Source organism: Prinia subflava, chromosome 19 (assembly GCF_021018805.1).
Source record: "Prinia subflava isolate CZ2003 ecotype Zambia chromosome 19, Cam_Psub_1.2, whole genome shotgun sequence".
NCBI classification, from domain to species: domain Eukaryota; kingdom Metazoa; phylum Chordata; class Aves; order Passeriformes; family Cisticolidae; genus Prinia; species Prinia subflava.
Window position 1 is genome coordinate 908062 of NC_086265.1, and position 21410 is coordinate 929471.

At 46.6% G+C, this 21410-nt stretch overlaps 1 protein-coding gene across 1 annotated transcript; it reads left to right on the plus strand.

Moving 5' to 3' along the window:
• Positions 1 to 1652: 1652 nt before the first annotated feature.
• On the plus strand, positions 1653 to 21106 carry SLC15A4 (solute carrier family 15 member 4). The gene is made up of 8 exons (XM_063415811.1): positions 1653 to 2303; positions 8015 to 8310; positions 9025 to 9193; positions 9765 to 9842; positions 10745 to 10913; positions 15099 to 15254; positions 18030 to 18188; positions 20896 to 21106. The coding sequence occupies exons 1-8, from the start codon at positions 1734 to 1736 to the stop codon at positions 21042 to 21044; spliced, it is 1746 nt and encodes a 581-aa protein (XP_063271881.1). The 5' UTR covers positions 1653 to 1733; the 3' UTR covers positions 21045 to 21106.
• Positions 21107 to 21410: the final 304 nt, after the last annotated feature.

The window sequence follows — 21410 nt, forward strand, 5'->3', positions numbered from 1 at the left end:
TGGTTGCTTTTTCCTCATTGTCCTTTGTCATGAAATTTGTTAACTAGTGAAGAGAGCAAATATATTTAATGAGTCATTTTTATGGCATACGTTATTTACAAAGGCCCATTATTAAATGAATATATTTACTTTTACAAGCATCACTTGCTCCACCACTGACATTCCTCCAAAGTCAGTCATGCCTGAATGTTTGGGGTGTAACTATATGATGTCAATCAATTTTTCACTGCAAACACAACCAGCAGTGTTTTACCCACTTTGTTCTGGCCAAAAAAAACCCCTTTAAGATCTGCTGCTGAGGACAATTTCACACATTCACAGCCTTTACCTCAACACGTGTGATGGTGGAACTGCAGCACATCTTAGGGTTCTAATCTTGTGACCCCTAATTTATGTTTTCCCATGTTAATCACATGCTTTGTCCCATTGAAATGAGTGTTCATTCTCCACGTGTTCCTGTGGAATTCCTGCATGCCCTCACAGCCAGCTGCTGCTCCCACCCCAGAGTCACCAGGCACACCCTGGGCCCGCTGCTTCCACACACATGAAAAAACATATAAAACCACATATAAAACCACAAATAAACCCAGCCTTTTACAGCGCACATTTATCACCTTCTCCTGCTGAAAGGCCTTGTTGTGAGGCAATCTTGAACTATTGCATTAAATAACCCTTAAAAACCCCAAAGATGATTTGGGGTCTGGAGCACCTCACTTTTGAGAGTATGTGTGAGCCGGGCCTGTTTAGTCTGGAGAAGGCTGTGAAGGGATCTCATTAATGCATATAAACATCTCAGAGGCGGGTGCCAAGAAATTGGTGCCAGGCTCTTTTCAGTGCTGCCCAGCAATAGATGAGGAACAACGCCCATAAACGAAAGCACAAGTTCCACCTGTGCATCAAGAACTTTTCATTAAGGTGGCAGAGCAGCGGCACAGCTGCCCGGGAGGTCGGGGATGCCCCCTGCTGCAGACACTGCCAACCCACCTGGACGCGTTCCTGTGCCACCTGCGGCCCTGCCTGGCTTGGACTGGACAATCTCCAGAGGTCCCTTGCAACCCAAACGTTCGGAGATTCCGTGAAAACCCCTTTCCCTGCTGCACCCCCGGGCGGCATCGCATTCAACGGGGGAGAGAACACCGGGGGAGAGGCGCGGCACAGCGCGGGTGCCCGGTTCCGAGCGGGCACTGCCGGACCCCCTGAGGGACCCTTCCTGAGGGACCCCCTGAGGGACCCCCTGCCGCCCGGCCGGGCACTGCCGCCCCTCTGCCGGACACCCTGACGGACCTGCCAGGCGCTCTGATGTATTTCCTGAGGGACTTTCCTGCCTGCTGGCCGGGCACTACCGGCCGCTCTGCCGGACACGCTGAAGAACCTCCCAGCCTCGCCGCCCGACATCCTGAGGGACCGCCCCGGCCGCCGGGCCTCCCTCACGGCCGGCCCCGCCCCGCCCCGCCCGGCCCCGCCCCGCCCCGCCCCGCCCCGCCCCGCCCCGCCCCGCCGCTTCCGCCTCGCTGAGCTCCGCTCGGGCACGTGACGGCTCGGAGGGCGGAGTGACAGCGCCCTCGACCAATGGCGCCGCGCCGTTGCCGGAGCAGGGCCGGGCGCGTTCGGAGTGACAGCGCCCTCAGCCAATGGCGCCGCGCCGCGGCCGGGAGGGGCGGGGCCGGCGCCGTCGGTGGGCGCGGGCCCTGGAGCGCGGCGGGGCCGCGGCGGGGCCGGGGGGACGCGGGGCCATGGACGAGGCCGAGCCCAGCGAGCGCAGCCCTTTGCTGAGCAGCGGCGAGCGCGGGCGGGCGGCGAGCAGCGCCTTCCAGGGCCGGCGGCTGGCCTGCGCCGCCGTGCTGCTGGCCGAGCTGCTGGAGCGAGTGGCCTTCTACGGCATCACCTCCAACTTGGTGCTGTTCCTCAACGGGCCGCCCTATGGCTGGGAGGGCGCGCAGGCCAGCCAGGCGCTGCTGCTCTTCATGGGCATCACCTACCTGGTGTCGCCGTTCGGGGGCTGGCTGGCGGACGCCCTGCTGGGCAAGTTCGGCACCATCCTGCTCAGCATGGCGCTGTACCTGCTGGGCATGCTGGCCTTCCCCGTCATCGCCGCGCCGCACACCCGCCAGGGCCTGTGCGGGGACATCCCCCTGTTCCCCGTGGAGAACTGCTCCTCGCCCGCGGCCAACGCCACCCTGGCGCCCTGCTCCCAGGTGGGAGCCACCCGCTACTGTGCCACCGCCACCTTCGTGGGACTGGTCCTCGTGGGGCTGGGCGTCGGCTCGGTCAAGGCCAACATCACCCCGTTCGGGGCAGACCAGGTCAAGTATGGTGTGGCAGCGGCTGCGGCGCTCGTGGGTGCCCAGGGGTGGCAGAGGGGCTTGCCTCGGTGGGGTGGGCAGTGCCCGACTGGCCGATCTCTCTGGAGGTGTTCAGCCTTGGAGGGAATCGCATCGCCCTGCTCTGTGCCCTCTGGAATGCAAGTTGCGAAGCTGTGCCCTGTTTGATACAATTTTGGTGCCTGCGGGGTGTCAGATCCTTTATGATCTTTGGTTACCCTGCCTTAGCTGTGGTATCTGCGCTGGCTGAGCCATCACCATCCTGAGGACTTGGCTTGAATTCTTGATGGCCATTAAATGGACTGTTAATTATCCTCCGGGGTGAGTTTGTACCCAGTTAATTTGACCTCAGAGCTCATCAGATGAAGTACGGGATACACATTTTAGCTCTGACCAGGCTGACATGGGCAGTAAGGCAGTCTCTGTGATGAAGGAGGGCTCCAGAACGAGCAGTGTTCAGCTCTGGGGGTTTGTGCACTGCGCTGCCCTGGAGCGGTGTTTGTGTGCAGGCTCCTGCTGCATCACATGATGGGGGAGCTGCTCTGCCGTGGTAAGCAAACATCACCTGGGCTGTTCCACAGGGACACGTCCTGCCGGACAGACCCACTGCAGTGACACCACCCATGGGGCCAGCCCGCAGGGCCCGGCGGCCTCACAGAGATCCTGAGGGGCAGCCTGGAGTTCAGGGGCAGCTGGAATGCTCTCTGGCATGTACCTCTCTTGCAGTCCTGTGCAGGGCCCAGCGGCCTCACAGAAACCATGAGGGGCAGCCTGGAGCTCAGGGGCAGCTGGAACACCCTGTGGCATGGCTTCTCTTACAGTCCTGTGCAGAGCCCAGCGGCTTCACAGAAACCATGAGGGGCAGCCTGGAGTTCAGGGGCAGCTGGAACGCTCTGTAGCATGTACCTCTCTTACAGTCCTGTGCTACGGCGGTGTGCTGGCAGCAGATGTTGAAATGTAATTTCTGCTTCACAAATGGAGAATCTCAGTATGCTCAGGTACTCCTGAGCCGCTTTTCCAGTCCAGTTGCACGTCTGTTTGCTGCCTCACCGAGTTCTGGTTAGAGCAGGTATCAGAAATGCCACGAGTTCTTTGTACGAAGGAGGATCCACCACAGAATCACTGCCAAACATTCCTCTGTTCTCTGTTGTGCCGTTTGCATTTGTCATTCTTTGGCATTTCATGTGTTCTAAATTCTGGAGTCCCGGGTGAAAGGCAGTATGTAAATGTAAAACATTATTATAGCCCAGGATCGTGTGTCCCCAGTGCATTGGTTCTGCTTAAACCAGGCCGAGCCCATCAAGTGAAATAGCTTTAATATGACTTTATCTTGTAAGGTGTTTTTCAAAACTGACTGCTTATCCCCAGAACGCTTTGTGAAAGTTAAACATGGGAGATAAATGATGGCAGGAACAGAGCAGGGGAAGAGCCATTGCCAATGGAAGTGTAGCTGTTGCAGCTGGATTTTGTAAAGGCTTTCCCCCCAGGATTTCAAGGAAAGCAGTTTCTGGCTGGGTTTGAAGATAATTCACCGTGATTTATGTAGGGTGAAGCAAAAGAAATACTCCTTTCTGGGCCATAATAGTCAGTGGAGCTCTGCTGAGGACTGAATTTTTCCCCTTCTCTCTTTCTCTGGCTTATCTCTTGTTAAATATATTCCAGCGTGCCACTTACCTTGGAGTGCAGTTTGGGGCCCTCTTTGGTGCCTTCTCCCTGCACAGGAATGCAGCAAACTGCTGGGGAGATGTGTATATACCTATATATTTATATATCTATATATCTATATATCTATATATCTATATATCTATATATCTGTCTATATATGTGTCTGTATCTATCTGTCTATCTGAGAATACAGTCTGTCTCCCAGAGCCACATTCTTGGGAAGCCAAAGCACATTGCAAACGTGTTTTGGCTGGATGTGTGCTGATAAGATTTGTCCTCTTTCCCCTCAAAGGAAAGGATGAATTGTGTATCATGTACTTCAGTTGGCACAAGCTGAAAACATTTCAGAATATTAATTACATTTCATTGTAGATCTCTTAACAATTACCGTGTGAATTTTTCCGCTTTAATGTGCGTATAGAATTTGGGTGGAGAGCTCTAGTATAATGAGAGGTTTCTTCTTTTAGCAGAATCACTTTGTGGAAAATCGGAAACTGAACTGCAATACTTGTTTTTCTCTGGAGCTGAAAGATGTGGTTTCTAACTCTGTTGAATGTGTGCTTGTAGAAGTGCTGGTAAAGTCGAGTTAGTATCGAGTAACTTCCACCAGTCAGCTTAGCAAAAAAAGTTCCTGCAAAGTTGGGGCAGAGCAGCTTTTCTCAGCTGTTTTTAAATGTTTTTGTGGAAGCTGCAGAGTGATCCATGGTGCTGCTCTGAATGTGAGCTGATGTTCTCGGAACAGCGTTTCTAACCATGTGATCCCACAGCCTGGCACTTCGCAGTTCCCCTTTCCAGTGTGTTGCTGTCATTTCCTGTCCATGGAGCCGTCTGTGACTTTCTGCAGTTAGGAAACAATGGGGCTGCTGGTCATTATTGTGAAAGCGGGGTCAGCACTGGAGCCAGAATAGCAGCAGCTAATCCAGAATCAGCCGTAATCATTCTAATTATAGCTGGATCTCTCTCAGGGTTTCAGTGGAGAGGCCAGGTCTCACCCACACTGTGCCCTCCCCCTGAGCTGCCCTCAGAGCCACGAAATCTCTCAAGCCATGACTGCCACAGATCCTCTAGCTCTGCTGAAATGGTTGGTTCACAGTTGCTGTTGGAAATTGCTGCTGTAAAGATGGCTTTAGAGGGATTTCCAGCCTTTGTTTATTTGTAGAGCACAGATTGTCCAGCCTCTGGATAAGGATGGGGAACCACATAGAAAGATTTGAAGGTTCCTGACTGCAACTTATTTTGTTGTTGCTGTTGTCAAACTTCTTAGGAGCCTGTGGACCTCGAAGGCGCTGCAAAGAACAAGTTTGAAACAAGTTGTGGCATTCACAAGGCCAGTAACAACAGACGGGAGAGGAAGCAGACTTGTGGGTTTGCTGAATTTTAGTATAAAACTTTGAAATTATGTAGGAGCTGAGTAATGCTGTGGCACTCAGCTACCGAGCTCTCCCAGATGATCTCAATGAGTGTTTGTGTGCAGTGATGGATCTGAGGGGCAGGGTTCTGTAAATCTGCACAGAACTCTTGTCATTGTACCCTCCTGGGCAGGCCAAGGATGAGGACGGGGGTCTCTGTTTCACCCCTGCTCTGTTGTGTGGCTGCTCTCAGAGCTGGCTGGGATGAGTCTGGGGGTGTTTGTTACTTTGTCACTTGTGACTGTCACTTGATTGCAGAACAAATGACAACTGCACCTGTCAGGAACTTTGGAATGATCCCCTTCCTTTCATGTGGGGTTTTGACAAGACATCTTCATAGTTCTTTGTCTTTGAGAAGATATTCCACCTGGTAGTTCAGTGGGACTTTTATTCAGTTATTAACGTTTGCCAGTTAAATGCTGTAGTGGCATTTCAGACGTGGCTGTGATGTGATTTTTAGTGCAAATATATATTGGATAAAGAAGGAGAAAATGGATTCTTTGCATTGTAAGTCTGTGGTGTGTCTGTCCTTTGAGCACTGCCTTCCTTTTGGTCACTCTTACAAAAAGGACACTGGAGATGGTGAAGGAAGTTTCCAGGAAGGGCCACAGTCATGATCAGTAGTTTGCAGGTGAGGAATCACGCATCAGTCAAAGTTTCCTACCTCTGAAAAGGCAACAGAAAGGAAGATGTGGCAGTGGTTTGTGCCAGCAGTGGTCAGGGCAGAGAGGCAGTGATGGGGCAGGAGTGGGATGGAGCTCAGGTGTCTGTGCCGTTTCCTGGCACAGGGAAAAGGGGCGAGGCTCACAGGGCGGGTTCAAGCCGGCGGTGCAGGGAGTCCTCCCCACGGTGCAATCCCCGTGGAGCTCTTGCCAAGGCTGTTGTGGATTCTGGAAGCTGACCCGTTCAGAGGAAGGGGACGCAGGCTCCTGCAGAGGAGAGCTGCTGCATTGATTAAGTACAGAGGAGCCATCCGTGGTTCAGGAAGTTTGTCAGGAGCTAATGGTTGGAGGCTGGGATAATGCTTGACAGGAGCCCCATGCTGTGCTGCCCTGTTCTTACCTCGATCAAAGTTTGCTTTCTTCTCCCAGCTTTCCTTTGTAGAGATGGCAGCAAGGTCAGGTGCAAGAGGGAGGATGAGAACTCGTCTTCCTTGCAGAAATAAGAGAACTGAGACTTTGTGATGAAGAAATGGAAACTTCATCAAAGGGACTGCTAACACTTTACACAAGTTGGAGCACTGTGTTCCATGTAATTGTTTGCTCATCTCCTGCTGCTCATTGGGCCTCAGAAGGAATGCCCAGATTGATACACTGCTGCAGTGGATGAGAGTTAGGAATTGAGTGCCAAGGGGAAGCCGGAGAGGGAGAATTCCTTGGGTTTGGTCTCCAGGATTGAATTTGACATTGTCACAGATGTCCTAACTATGCACAGGAATAGATACTTCAATATTTCCTGTGTTGGGCTTGGCTAAATGCTGCAGATGGGTTTGTGCACCACTGGGAAACCTGAAGCTGTGAATCAGAACTGACAGCGTTAAAAACTCATTTTAAGACACAGCTTGTTTTTCATATTGCAAACTAAATATGGCTCCTTTGAAGATCTGGCAAATGAGGGGAAATCTGCAGTTCCAAATGCAGTTTAACTGACCCAGCATGGCACTGACTTGCTGGTGACTGTTAATGGCCTTTCAGTCACCAACCACGGACAAATACAGTGTTAGGGATTCTCCCACAGGCTGCTTGATCTTCTAAATGTAGTTCAGATTTTAATTTGCAGAATTTCTCTTCCATCACCTCTTGTGAGTGATGCTGGGTTCCTGGGACTTAGTCACAAAATGTGGGGTAACTTGCAGTAGGCAATAATGGAGGGATGGTGAAAACTGTACAGGATAGTTCTGTAAACCAGGGATGTCTTTACTTTCACTGGAGAGACACTGAGAGCTTCAAGCAGAAAAATAACACTGTGAACAGCACTGACTTAAAGGGATAAATATTTACTGGGGCCATGTGATCCTCAGGCAACCCAAATTTAATTAACTTTTTTTAAAGGTCAGAATGACAAGTCCTCAATTTGTGTTCTGATGAGAGGCATTAAGACCGTTAAAATTTAAATTTGTTGTTTAATTACCAAGTATTCATTTGAGGCTTAGAAAATGGAATAATGTTTAACTGTTATGTAAATACAGTTAGAAGAAGCAATTGTGGCAATACGTGAATTTTTAGGTAGCTCAACTTTTTGTTACTAAAAAATAATTATTTAAATTCTGTGGGCTCTGGGATGTTAATCTAAGGGAGTTTTTGTAGAGAAATGACCCAGGGAGTCAGTGCAGTAATAATAATGGTTTCTGGAGAAGCTGTGTCTCTCAGTGGTGTGGCTTTTTTATCCCTGTGCTGAGCTTCTGGAAGGTTTCTCACACAATGGTGCAGCTTACTGAGGTGTCGTTTCATCAAATACCACGTGATGCCCAAAACACTTAAACCTTATTTCAGTGTGACTCGAAATGAAACCTGAGCTCTTGGGTGTATTGAACTTGTTGGGATTCTGACTCAAAGATTCTAATTCTGTTCAGCCTTATTTCCTTCAGAAACTGAAGGGCTTGCTTTTAATCTTTTGCAGGTCAAAGACCGGGGTCCCGAGGCCACGAGAAGGTTTTTTAACTGGTTTTACTGGAGCATTAATTTGGGAGCTATCGTGTCTCTGGGCGGCATCGCGTACATCCAGCAGAACGTGAGCTTCGTGATCGGGTACAGCGTCCCCACGGTCTGCATCGGCATCTCCTTCATGGTGTTCCTGTGTGGGCAGAGCTTCTTCATCACCAAACCCCCCGACGGCAGCGCCTTCACAGACGTGTTCAGAATCCTCACCTACTCCTGCTGCTCCAAGGGCCCCCACGGGCAGCGCTCTGCACACAGGTTTGTGCTGAGCTCTGCTGCACGGCCTGCACTCAGTGTGAGTGCAGCAGAATGAGCAGGTCTGATCGGGGAGCTGGAGAACTGCAGACACTTTGGGGAGCTGAGGGCTGCAGAGAGGCACTCAGGGCTCTCTGGGTCTCCTGCAGCCAGCCCGTGGTGCCAGCTGAGCTCGGTGTCCTGCCAGCACAGGGCTCCTGGGAGTGCAGTGTCCCCTGACTGTGCATGAGCTCACTTTCCTCTCTGGTAGAGATGTTTGTGGGTGCCCTCTGATTCAAAAAGCACTGCCATCTGCATTTAATGCTCTGAGGAGCTGGGTGGGAGCCCAATTTTTCCCACTCTTAAGAGCTGCCCCTGGAATACTGGTGGTTGAATTGAACCCCTGCTCGGAGATGTCAGGTGCCTCCTCTGCAGTGGGGTTTCCTGTGTTCAGGCTGCCAAACAGTTCCATGACTTAACAAGCAAAATATCACAAAATACAGGCTACTCCAAGTCCTGCCAATTATTTAGGGCTGGGGTGTGTGGGGAGGATGGGAAATCAGGAAACTTCACAGCAGAAGGTTTCCCCTCGTGCTGCACCTGCTGGGGATCCATTCTGGCCTAGCTGTGTTGCTGTAACTTACACAAATTACTTATCTTGGAAATGCATTAGCTTTTTGTGAGGAAGACAAGAGTGCCAGTTATGTTTAACTAAACATTTCAATTCCTTTCCCAAAGTGAAGGCCAGGGAGTGCTGCACCCCCCTCGCAGGCAAAGCCTCTTCGAGATGGCCAAGCTGTCCCGGGGGGGCCCCTTCAGAGAAGATAAAGTGGAAGATGTCAAAGCTCTTGTCAAGATCATCCCTGTCTTTCTGGCTTTAATACCTTACTGGACAGTGTATTTTCAAGTGAGTAGTTCCAAATGGTTACAGTTATATTTTACAGAATTTCTAATTTAACATTTTTTGGGGTGTCCTCTCATAAATAGGAAGCTTACCTTGAAGTTGAGAGATGAAAAATGACTGCTGAGGAATTCTCTCAAATAATATGTTGACCTAGAATAGAAAAAAAAATCATTACAATTGTAGTTAAGACTCAGAGTTGTACAAATTCACATATCTTAAATACTGTGCTGTTTCATCCTGCAGTTGTTTCATGTAGCCTTGGGTAAGTGCCCTAAACCTCATTTTAATTTTCAGGTTCTGTCTTATGGAGATGATTCAGGATAGCAAATACATTTTGAGCAAAAGACCCAATGCAGACATTGTTTTCAAAGACACACGAATGATTCTTTGTGGTTTTAGTAAAAACAACTGTAAGGTTAAAAAATCTGGCAATGTTCTGACCATAATTCTTTTCAGTTTGCTGCATTAGCATTTCACCTCTGGTATAATCTTTGTTAATTGTTATGAAATGAAAAATCTCTTGCTCTCAGCACTCCTTGTCCAAGTAATCCCAACTGCTCTTTCCCAATGCTAGATGCAGACAACATATGTACTGCAGAGCCTCCATCTGAAAATCCCCGAGATATCCAACGACACCAGCTCCATCCACACGGTGAGCAGAGGAAACAGGGGCACAGGACCTTCCTGAGCTGAAATGCAAACGAGATCAGAACTGTACAGAAACTGCAGGAGGTTCAGGGGTGCCTTTGGGGGTTCAGGAGCACGGGGCACATCCCAGGTTCTGTCCAGCAGCTATCAGGAGCTCACACGGCCTGTTCTGGGTGCCAGGAGTTCTCTGTTCTCAGTGCCAAAGGCTCACCTCTGAGGAGAGCTGCTCCATCTCCATGCCCTGAGTTTTCACAGCAGGACAGGAGCACTTCTGCCAGGCCAGCAGGAGTGAATACCCATCCTGGAGTGACACGTTAGCATTTGGAATTTGAGCCATTTGTTACTTTAGACTGCCTAATCAATAATCACTTCACCTTTAGCATGTTGAAAGAAGCTGTTCCATCATGGTTTTCAAGAAAGGCTGGCTGGCATCATGTGACTGCAGAAAGGGAGCAGAGAAATAAAAGCACAGGATTTACAGGAAACATGTGTTACTCCACCCTCGCTATTCATTTGTCAAGAGTAACTTGATTTTAATTGAATTTTGCATTTGCATTAGTAAGGCTCTGTTTCTACTGTTCTGTGGCATATTTCTGATAGTTCTAAGCCTAACAGAAGATATACAGAGTTGGTTAAATACTTTTTGTGACTGAATTAGGTAAAAAGTTTAATTCTGTCACATGAGAACCTGAGCTTACAGATGTATGAGCAGCCAGATTCAATGAAAACCTGAATAGCTGAACATTTTCTTCAGCTTTTAAACACTCTTATTTGACTTTTCACAATGTCTATCAGTGCATTGTTGGTTATTTCAAAGTGTTCAATCAAAATCTTTTTTTTGTAAAATAATAATAAAAATCAGCTCCTGAGTATGAAATTGCCAACTTGAGTCATGTCCCCTCTCAGTTTCCAGCAGCGTGGCTGACCATGTTTGATGCAGTGCTGATCCTGATCCTGATCCCCCTAAAAGACAAACTGGTGGACCCCATCCTGAAGAGGAATGGCTTGCTGCCTTCCTCGCTGAAGAGGATTGCAGTTGGAATGTTCTTTGTCATGTGCTCTGCCTTTGCTGCAGGTAAGAAAATGAGCTGGAGATCTCCTGACACAGGGAATTGTTCAGCTCACTACAACAGCACTTTCTTAAAAGCTGTGAATATTTAATTCAGCATTATTCAGATCTTTTTTTACAGTAGAGTTGGAATGTGCCTTCATGGATGCATTTCCCTCAATAAAGAGGATTGTATCCAAAAATCCACTAAATTGTTTTGAACACTTGCAATAAAATTGGACCATTTTCCCTGCCTGAAGTAGACTTTGCATATCCCCTTTAAAAGTGTTTCTTCATACATTCTGACTTCCAAGTGTAAAAGAGGTGGAATTTGCCTAAAATCCTTTCCCCTGATCTGAAATGATTAAGTTAGGTTATGGCTGAACAAGAGTTTGCTCCCACTCTGGCTTTTCTCTCCCCTATTTTCCTGTTCCCTAGTGTTTGGGAATTAGTGTAGTGTAAAATAGCTGAAAGGAGAAAGATGGCAACTCTGCTGGCCCCATAAATCAGCTGCTTTTGAGATGATTTGGAGTTGTTAAGCGCTGCTGATGTGGAACTGAGCATCTCTGAGCAATGCTTCACAGGATCTATGGCCCTCACCAGCATCACTGTAATGAACATATTGATAAAGCATTTACAGCATTAAATAAATTCATTGCACCGCTTGGGATCCCCTGGATTTTAGGGAGAGGGACACTTTGTATGGCCATTAAGCTTTCTTTCAATGAGAGAGGTAATTACTAGGCCAAGGTCACTGTGGGCAAGGAAAGTTCTTAAAGCAAAGTCATTTAAAGTTAAAGCAGAAGTGTTTCTCTTATTCCATGTTTCTTAGGACACTGCTGCTGCAGAAGAGGGTGATGTAAAGCACTTAAATGTCAGCTCTTGAAATAGAACCTGTGGGCTCACATGCAGGGGAATTCAAACCCAGCAATGTCTGTCTCTGCTCACAGTGGGGAGGAGCTCACCAGGCTGTGACAGCTGAGCTGGGGAATGGGTTCACACAGCAAAATTCCCAAAGTTTCAAATGCCTTCTTCAATTCACCTACAGATGTAACACAGGATTTTGTTGGTTTGATCCCCCCCAGCTCTTCCCCAGTCGAAACTGAAAAGCCAAATTCTTTGGGTGATCATTTGCAATCTGTTTGGAAAGTTTAATCTTTTGGAGTAACTTAACATCTCCTCATCAGAACACGAATTTAAGAGCTTCAGTTGTGACAAATCTGGGGTTTAGGAAAGTGTTTATTTCTAGCAAGGTGTTGGTTTATATGTTTCATTCAATTTTTATTTTCTCCTTAAGTGATATTTGTAGCTGCCATAGTTTAGCATTCTTAAAATACAGTGTTACTTCCAACCATTGCTGCCTTTGAGAGGGACACTGAATAAAATCATAAACATGTGGAAATGTCCAGAATTTGCAATATCTCAGTGATTTGTTTGTGCCATATTTCTACTTTGACTTGCTTATCTAACAGCCATTAGTTGTGGGCACTACTCAGGCTGCCCATTAGATTGGTTAGATTGTTTGAAATATTTTATAAACTGTGTTAAAATTCAACTGATTAGATTTAATGAACATCTGCTGTGCTTCATGCATCTTCTGGTGAATTCTGAGCAGCAATGTTCAAGGTTATTCAGCTGGAAAATCTACTTCATTTATAGAGTTTAAACCATTATAGCAAGAAGTTCAGATCATTTTAACTACTAACAGTGTAAAATGAAACATGAAGCTTGTCTATCAAAGTCTTAAAGGAAGAATCAATAGATTCCAGACTCTGAAGTACTTTGAAGATGAATTTATGGCAAAGTTTGGTTTATTGTGCTCCTAGGTGGCTCAATGCTTACTTTGTAACAGTATAAACACATTAAGAACACTTGATGTTTTGAGGTGCAGCAGTTCTGTGTTGAGTGTAAATAAATGAAATTATGCCTGAGCTCTTAGATGACTCTACTGCTTTGTTTACATTTTAATTAGGTTCCACTCTAAATAATGTTTGGCAGCTATATTAAAACGAAAACATCAAGAAACCCAGTTTGATTTTAATTACAGCAGCTCTTTGTGGTTCAGAGGGCACTGAGGTAGCTGAAGAGCTAAAGAAAGATACATAAAAATAAGATGGGTCACCTAAAAAGAAGTGAGGAACATCGAGAAAATGAGGCTGGCCTGACATGAAGAACTGATAAATTCAGAGCAGTCTTCACCCCAAACCCAGATGTTAGTCAGAAATCTGGCACTGTCACCTGGCACAGAGGTGCCGACCTGGCTGGTCCCCTCAGGGCTTTATGTGCCAGGTTTGGGAGGCCATGGAGAGCAGGAATGGTGTGCCCTGGGAGCTGGGTTTGTCTGTGTGCCAGGGCTGGCAGGATGGCTCAGGGGGGTTCTGCCAGCACATGAAATACTGAGCACATGAAACACTGAGCACATGAAATACTGAGCACATGGAATACTGAGCACACGAAATACTGAACACATTAAATACTGAGCACACGAAATACTGAGCACATGAGATACTGAGCACATGAAATACTGAGCACATGAAACACTGAACACATGAAACACTGAACACATGAAATACTGAGCACATGAAATACTGAACACATGAAATACTGAGCACATGAAATACTGAACACATGAAACACTGAGCACATGAAATACTGAACACACGAAATACTGAGCACATGAAACACTGAACACATGAAATACTGAGCACATGAAATACTGAACACATGAAACACTGAGCACATGAAACACTGAACACATGAAATACTGAACACATGAAACACTGAGCACATGAAATACTGAGCACATGTAATACTGAACACATGAAATACTGAACACATGAAATACTGAACACATGAAATACTGAGCACACGAAATACTGAACACATGAAATACTGAACACATGAAATACTGAGCACATGAAATACTGAGCACATGAAATACTGAGCACATGAAATACTGAGCACATGCAATACTGAGCACATGTAATACTGAACACATGAAATACTGAGCACATGAAATACTGAACACATGAAATACTGAGCACATGAAATACTGAGCACATGAAATACTGAGCACATGGAATACTGAACACATGAAATACTGAACACATGAAATACTGAGCACATCACATGTGGAGTGTGCTGGCGTCCCTGGGTGGCTCCAGAGCAGGGGAGCTGCAGGGCAGGAGCAGATGTGATCTCTGTGCGTGGTGTGACACCCATCACATCCCAGCCCTGTATGTTTTTGGGGACAGGGTATTTTGTGGATATTTTGTGTCCAGGATGAGGCCAGCTCTGGGCTCGGGAGGAAGAGGAGCCCCGAGCTGACAGCCCTAAGGGGGAGGCTGTGAGTGTAACCCCCACCATGGGAAGCAGTGCCTCGGTCCTGCTCCTCTCAGTTGTGATAAATAAATTCCCCTTATTTCCATGGATAAGAGATGAGAGTTCTTTGATAGAGGTCTCTTCAGGGTGAAGCAGGGAGTTTTATTAACTATTAGCTATTCTGTGTATTTTATGTAACTGTGACTCAATCGTTTAATCTGGGCAACTTCAACAAAACCCTACAGCATTATCTGATATTCACTTTTACTCTAAACTGTTGTGCTGAGCAAGCTAAAAATGCTTATATTTTACACTATCATGTCTCTTTTTCATTCCATATGAAGTACTTTCTATGCAATGTGTTGCTTGTAAATCAAGCTCTAATGAGCTCCTGGACCTCTTTGGATGAAAAGTGTCATATAAGTGTCATAATCATATTCATAGAGGGTTTTCATAGCTCCACTGGACTGGTGGAGCTGTTTCCATAAGCAAAAGGGTTTCTAATTTATGAATACTATGGTGGCAGTTGAAATAGTTCAACAGTGCAAAGTAGTAGTTTGTGAAAATGAGATTGTCTATAAAAAACCCCAACACAATGTCCATGAGAGCTCTGAGCTGATCCATCCAGAAATGGGCTAAGTGTTTTAAGTGTTTGTGTAATTATTGCTACTGAATGAGAAGATAATCACTAATTCTATGGCAGAACAACTGTATGTCTTGAGATAACAACAGCAAAAGTAATCTGAAATGCTTTATGTCAGGAAATAAATACATATTCCTCTTGTATCATTTCTAATTGTAATGCAGGGCTGAATCCTAATTTAATTCTTAATATGGAGAAACAATGTTTGCATCTGAGGTCAACCTTTTTTCCCTTCCTCTCTCACACAGGAATCCTGGAAAGCAACAGACTGAAAATTGTAAAGGTTAAAACAATTAACCAGACAATTGGGAATGTTACATACCATGCTGCAGATTTGCCAATCTGGTGGCAGATCCCTCAATATGTGCTGATTGGATTCAGTGAAATATTTGCAAGTATAGCAGGTAAGAGCCTTTGTGTGCTTAAATCTGCTTTTGTCTCTATCCTGAACAATGGAATCTCAGAAAATAAATACTTCTCAAATCACTAGAAGTAAGCTCTGAAGTTCCCAAATACATTTTTATGCAATATTGCTAGCAAACCTGTGTGCAGGCAATGGAAAGGTCTGGAAGCATTCTCTGTTTGCTGAACTCCAAGCTGAGAGGACTTCAGTGGAGCTCCTTGTGAGAGGTCATGAAGGCTTACACAATTCTTAGGGGAATATTCTGCTCCTTCTTGTGGGAATATTCTGCTGTTCTGCACTGCTGGGTCTGTACCAACAGCATGGTAACTTCAAAAACTCGGTCAGTGTTTGAAAAAAATGTACCAGGAATTCTGTGCAGAGCTTAATTGCTTTGTGTGGTGCACTTGCATTTGACTTTTTTATTTACAAAGGCTCTTTCCTGCCTTCTGATTATGTTATCTGAACATAATTCTTCATATTTTTAAGAAGGCCTCTCAAGACTCAGAGTGTACTTTACCAATTCAGTATTAAACTTGATAATGGCATCTACTATGCCATGAAATTCAGGCTTAAAATAAGCAAAGTGTTAATGGTTACAAAACCATAATGATGTGGAAATGTTTGTTGTGAGCAAAGAGGGACTAAACAGCACAAGAGCTGAAACATACCTCTGTTTTTCTGTTTACTGTAAAACCAAGCATATTCTTATTAAGCCACATTAGTTCCACTTGAGGGACCTTTAGGAAGATGACACACATTGCATTAATCTTTTGTATTATCCTGTCAATCCTCCTAAAGCACCCTTGTTTAACTGGGAATTGTAATCCCACATGACAACACCAGCGAGGGGCTTTCATTTCAGAAGTGCTTGTTTGCAGGAGCATGAAATCATTATCAATGGCTGCCAGCAGCCAAAGGAGCTCGGAAGGCAAAGAAAAGGTTTTATAATCCTGATGCCAGATTAAATACACAAAAGTTACTCAGGTTCAGAAATGTACCTTATTTTGTTGCAGAAAGTGCAGGGTTACATTCCTTTTGGTTTTTGTTCTGAGTCTAAAGGTCTTTTTCCAGCTGGAACAGTCAGATGCAGTGTATCTGTAAATGAACAAGGAAAGCAACAGTCCAGATCCTTCCACATGTTACAACTGAGCTTAACTTCCCCAGGACATTCAGCAGCCTGGTGCCCGGGTGTGGTGAGCCTCGGGAGACCTGTGGCAGCTCTGATAACTTCACAAGAAGTCACCAACAGCTGCCGTGTCCTCAGAGCACTCTGCTTGTCTTTTCTTAAAATGCAGTTGGACAGACAAATACTCCTTGGAAACTCTGAGTTGTTATATTGGTGGCAGAGCCTAGGAACCAAAGGCACTTCTAATTGTGGAAATGAATCTCGTTTTTCCCCGTGCCCTGCCCGCTGGCAGCTGCCTCTGTGCTGTTCTCTGGGGAGGGGTTGAGTTCAGGGAAGCCCCGCAGCTGAGGAGGTTTCAGTTCCCCCTGGCCTCACCCCAGCTCGCTCTGCCCGTCCTGCCACGCTCTGCACAGGACAGGAGCAGCAGGGACAGGAGCAGCAGGGACAGGAGCAGCAGGGAGTTGGTGCCAGCCCCTGCACAGGACAGGAGCAGCAGGGTGTTGGTGTTGGTGCCAGTCCCTGCACAGGACAGGAGCAGCAGGGACAGGAGCAGCAGGGACAGGAGCAGCAGGGACAGGAGCAGCAGGGAGTTGGTGTTGGTGCCAGCCCCTGCACAGGACAGGAGCAGCAGGGTGTTGGTGTTGGTGCCAGTCCCTGCACAGGACAGGAGCAGCAGGGAGTTGGTGTTGGTGCCATGCTGTGCACAGGACAGGAGCAGCAGGGAGCTGGTGCCAGCTGTGCCCAGGTGGCAGGAGGTTGGCACCAACACCCAGCTCTGCCTCCTGCCCAAGGACAAAGCTCCTCCCTCACAGCACCAGGTTCCCTGCCTGGCTCCAGGTGTGAATCCTTTCCTTGAAAAGCCTCTGGGTTTCTATTGCAGCCTGGCTGCAGGATCAGCAGCAGTGGTGGTGCAAATAAAGCGTGCTGTTATGATCCAGACATGAGAGTTATGTGATTTCAGGTCTGTAATGCTCTCCCTGCAAAGAAAAACGTTAGATGAGGTGGCATTAATCCTCAGTATGAGCAGACTGTTTTGAAACAAGCATTTCACCTGTCGGAAAAAGCTCTGCAAGGAATGTATTTGATTGTCTCTTGTGAATAATTCCATTTGATTTCTGACAGGAGTATTATTCTAAAAAGGAGAGTTAATCATGGGCATTAATCTTTGTGTGGCAGAGCCTCACCTAGTGTGTGCTCTTGGTAGACAAATTCAGTAGCACAGATTTGCAGATGGATGGTTACTGGGATGTTTTTCTTGGGTTTATTATTTGAAATTTGAGTAAAGACAGCTGAAAGTTCAAGCCCTGTATCTACAAATCTTAAAAAGAATTGCTTGCTAGCAAGCAGTGAACTCAGAGATTCTAGATCAAAAGTAAATTAAATTAAAATAATTTTAGTCAGAAAAATTAATATATTGGTTCAGAAGATTTCTTGATTTTACACATGGAATATAAATGAGATCAAGCTCTGTGTCTCAAACATTGTCCATTTAATGGGTTGATACACTGAGGACCTGTGAGAGGATTCATAAAGCAACTAAAAGGAGCTGGCAAGGGATTCACTACACTCTGTGACCTCTGGAACACTTCTAGAACAATCTACTCTCATCTCTTTCATGTTCCAATAGCATTTTTTCATCTTTTAATCCAGGTCTAGAGTTTGCCTATTCAGCTGCTCCCAAATCCATGCAGAGTGCTATAATGGGGCTGTTCTTTTTCTTCTCGGGGATTGGCTCCTTTGTTGGCTCTGGGTTGTTGGCACTGGTGTCCATTAAGGAAATTGGCTGGATGAGCAATCACACAGATTTTGGTAAGTGTATTTTTCAGTGTGTTCATGGTCTGGAAAGTAGAAGTTTCAGTTAAGCATCAAGGACGTGGCACTGTTGAGTTTTAACACCGTTATTCTTTTCAAAATATTCCATTTGTCTGCTGCTCTGCTGAAGTTTAATTTTACATCTAAGTACAAAATAATGTGATTGTGCAAAATAATTCACTGCCCTCATGAAAGCACAAGAACACCTCTGTAGAGCCTCAGTTACTTGCTCAGCTGTTACTTCATTATATCACTAGAAATTACAAATATTTTCATTTCAGTAAAAAATATTTAAATTACGTGCAACAGGAGAATATATTTGGTATAAAGTACTGAAATTGCTTTCTGTGGTTATGAGAAGTAAAATGTACCCATCTCCGTCCAAGTGATTATTCAGCTTCCTCATTTCAAGTGACTTCATTGAAATTACCATGAGCTAATTCTGCATTTCTGTCTGCCAGCTATTTATACTCTAAAGTTCAACAAATCACCTGCTCCAAGTTGCCAGTGGAGGTTAAAAATAATTATTGGCACCAGTAGGTGGCACCTTGGGAATTTCAGAAAATCCTCCCATCCTCGTTGGGCTAATTAGTTCAGCCAGAAGGAGTGTGAACAGTTCTTAAAATGTCTGCTAGACCTGCTGTGGCTTAAAAATGCAGCCTAAACTTGAAATCTGGCCTAGAGAATTTGCCATTTTAACTGGATTTGCACCTACCAAAAAGCAATGGTGTCTGATTGCTACATGTGCCATGAGTTGGCATCTGTGGCCTGTAAATTGTTCTTTAAAACTGCAGCAGATAACAAAGAGCCTGCACCTTATGGAAGTGTCCTCCCCAGATGGATATTTCATCCCATTGAGACTTCTTTTCCCCAGTCAACGTCAAAATTAGAAATGGAACCTTTCCTGCAGCTCCCTGCAGAGGTACCTGAGCTGATGGGGGCTCAGTAGGGGATAAGAATTTCACACAAATGATGATGGTGCTGTTTCAGCCCCTGCCTTTTTCTCTGAAGCAGCTGCTGAGGACACTGCAGGATCTGGTCTCTGTGAAATGCTTGGGCTGTGCTAAAGGTACCCAGAGATGGGCAGCATGGCAGGAGCTGCCTTTCATGAGCCACTGGTGGCTGAACACTGCTGTGGACACCTGGGGTTTGCACCTCTCTGAGTTTGGTGCACACCTGCAGCTCAGCACCCACAGGTGCAGCTCAGCACCCACAGCAGCCCCTGCTCCAGCCCTCTGGGGCTTTGGAGCTCGGGTTTTGTTTGGTGTAGCATCATTGGAAGTTACCAAATTCACATCTGAATTCACCTGGGTTTTCCAGGGTGGCAGTTGCAGGGAGGAGTCACCCAGTGAATGATCTGGGGCTGTTTCATGAGATGCTCTGTAATGACTATAAACACGTGCCCTAAATTTCTGCTGTTTCTGCCAACTCCTGACATCACCGGGGGTGACTGACTGCCTCCAAAATCCCCTGAGGAAGTTCCCTCCCTGCCAGCACTTCAGGGGGGGTTGCTGCCATTGAATTGACTTGTTTCTCCCACCAAAACTAAGATTTCATGGGTTTAATATCCCATCTCATAAAGGATAATTACTACTCTTTAAACACATCTGCTCTTGAAATGGAGATTCATATGTACATTGTATTTTAAATGTCAAGGAAAGGCTCAGTTTAATTTTATTGCATTTTATGATAAGTTCTTTAATTGAATCTTAAGTTTCAGTAATTAAAGTCATTTAATCTGAACGTTTATAGGCTTGCTGCAGGAACAGCTGCTGTGGGCCCATGTACACGTCACTGTTTCAGTCTCTGCACCCTCTTTGATAATCAGAATGGTGCAGTTGGCTGGGCTGTGCTGGAAATGAGCCACAGGATCCTGTTCTTGGAGTACAGCAAGGTGTTTCCTAACACAGCAATGATGTTTCAGCAATGAGCTGTCTTCATTTAACATTCTTTAATGTCCAGCACTAATTTGTGACAATTTGGAGGGAGCACTGATGGTGAAGTCACCTATCTTTTTATGAACTCTAAACTTTGTCCCCAAAAAGGCTGAGAAACAATTGTAGTCATGGCTTTTTTTATATCTATGGAATTGCCAACTTCTTCCTTTACAGCATTCATTTTTTTGTTGTTTATTTTCTTTTGACTTGGTCTAAGGCATTGGAGAACAAAAGAAAACATTCCTTATCCTGTGCACATCTTCCTCAGCAGTGCCAGCCTCTGCTCTGGAAAATTAAAAATGAGCTGTGCTGTGGGATGGAAACGTGATTTGGGTTTGGTTCTGCACAAAAGGCTTCACCACTTATCCTTGACGAGATTGGTCACCATGACATTCTCCTGGTTTTCTGAGCATTCATATTAAAGGAGAAATGTGCACCTTCTCATGCTCGTTCATGCAAACAGGAGATTGTGAATTGTAAATATTACCAGTGTTTTCACATTCCTCTGCAAGGAGAGGAGAGGTTGTGTGACAGTCCCTTTGACCAACGTGGCTGAGAGGTGGGAATGCCACCCTCCAATCCATGGCCACCTTTCAAAAAGTATAGAATAGGAAGTAATAAACAAAGGGCAGAGATTTTTCTCTGCTGCTGCTGCTCTCCCAGATTCCGACTCCATGTGTTATTGGAGCGTGGCTAACAGCAACATCCATTCACATTTTTATTTGTATCATCCTCATTAATTTTTCTCCTTCCCCAATTCTTTCTAGGTAACATCAATGGCTGCCAATTAAACTATTACTTCTTTCTGCTGGCTGCCATCCAGGGAGCCACGCTGCTGCTTTTCCTGATCGTGTCTGTGAAGTACGAGCACCAGCGCTCCAAGGGGGCCGAGGTGGCCACCAACGGGAGACTGTGAGCCCTGGGGCCAGGCTGTGAGCCCTGGGCCAGGCTGTGAGCCCTGGGGCCAGGCTGTGAGCCCTGGGGCCACGCTGTGAGCCCTGGGCCAGGCTGTGAGCCCTGGGCCAGGCTGTGAGCCCTGGGCCAGGCTGTGAGCCCTGGGGCCAGGCTGTGAGCCCTGGGGCCAGGCTGTGAGCCCTGGCAGGGCCAGGCTGTGAGCCCTGGGGCCAGGCTGTGAGCCCTGGGGCCAGGCTGTGAGCCCTGGCAGGGCCAGGCTGTGAGCCCTGGGGCCAGGCTGTGAGCCCTGGGGCCAGGCTGTGAGCCCTGGCAGGGCCGGGCTGTGAGCCCTGGCAGGGCCAGGCTGTGAGCCCTGGGCCAGGCTGTG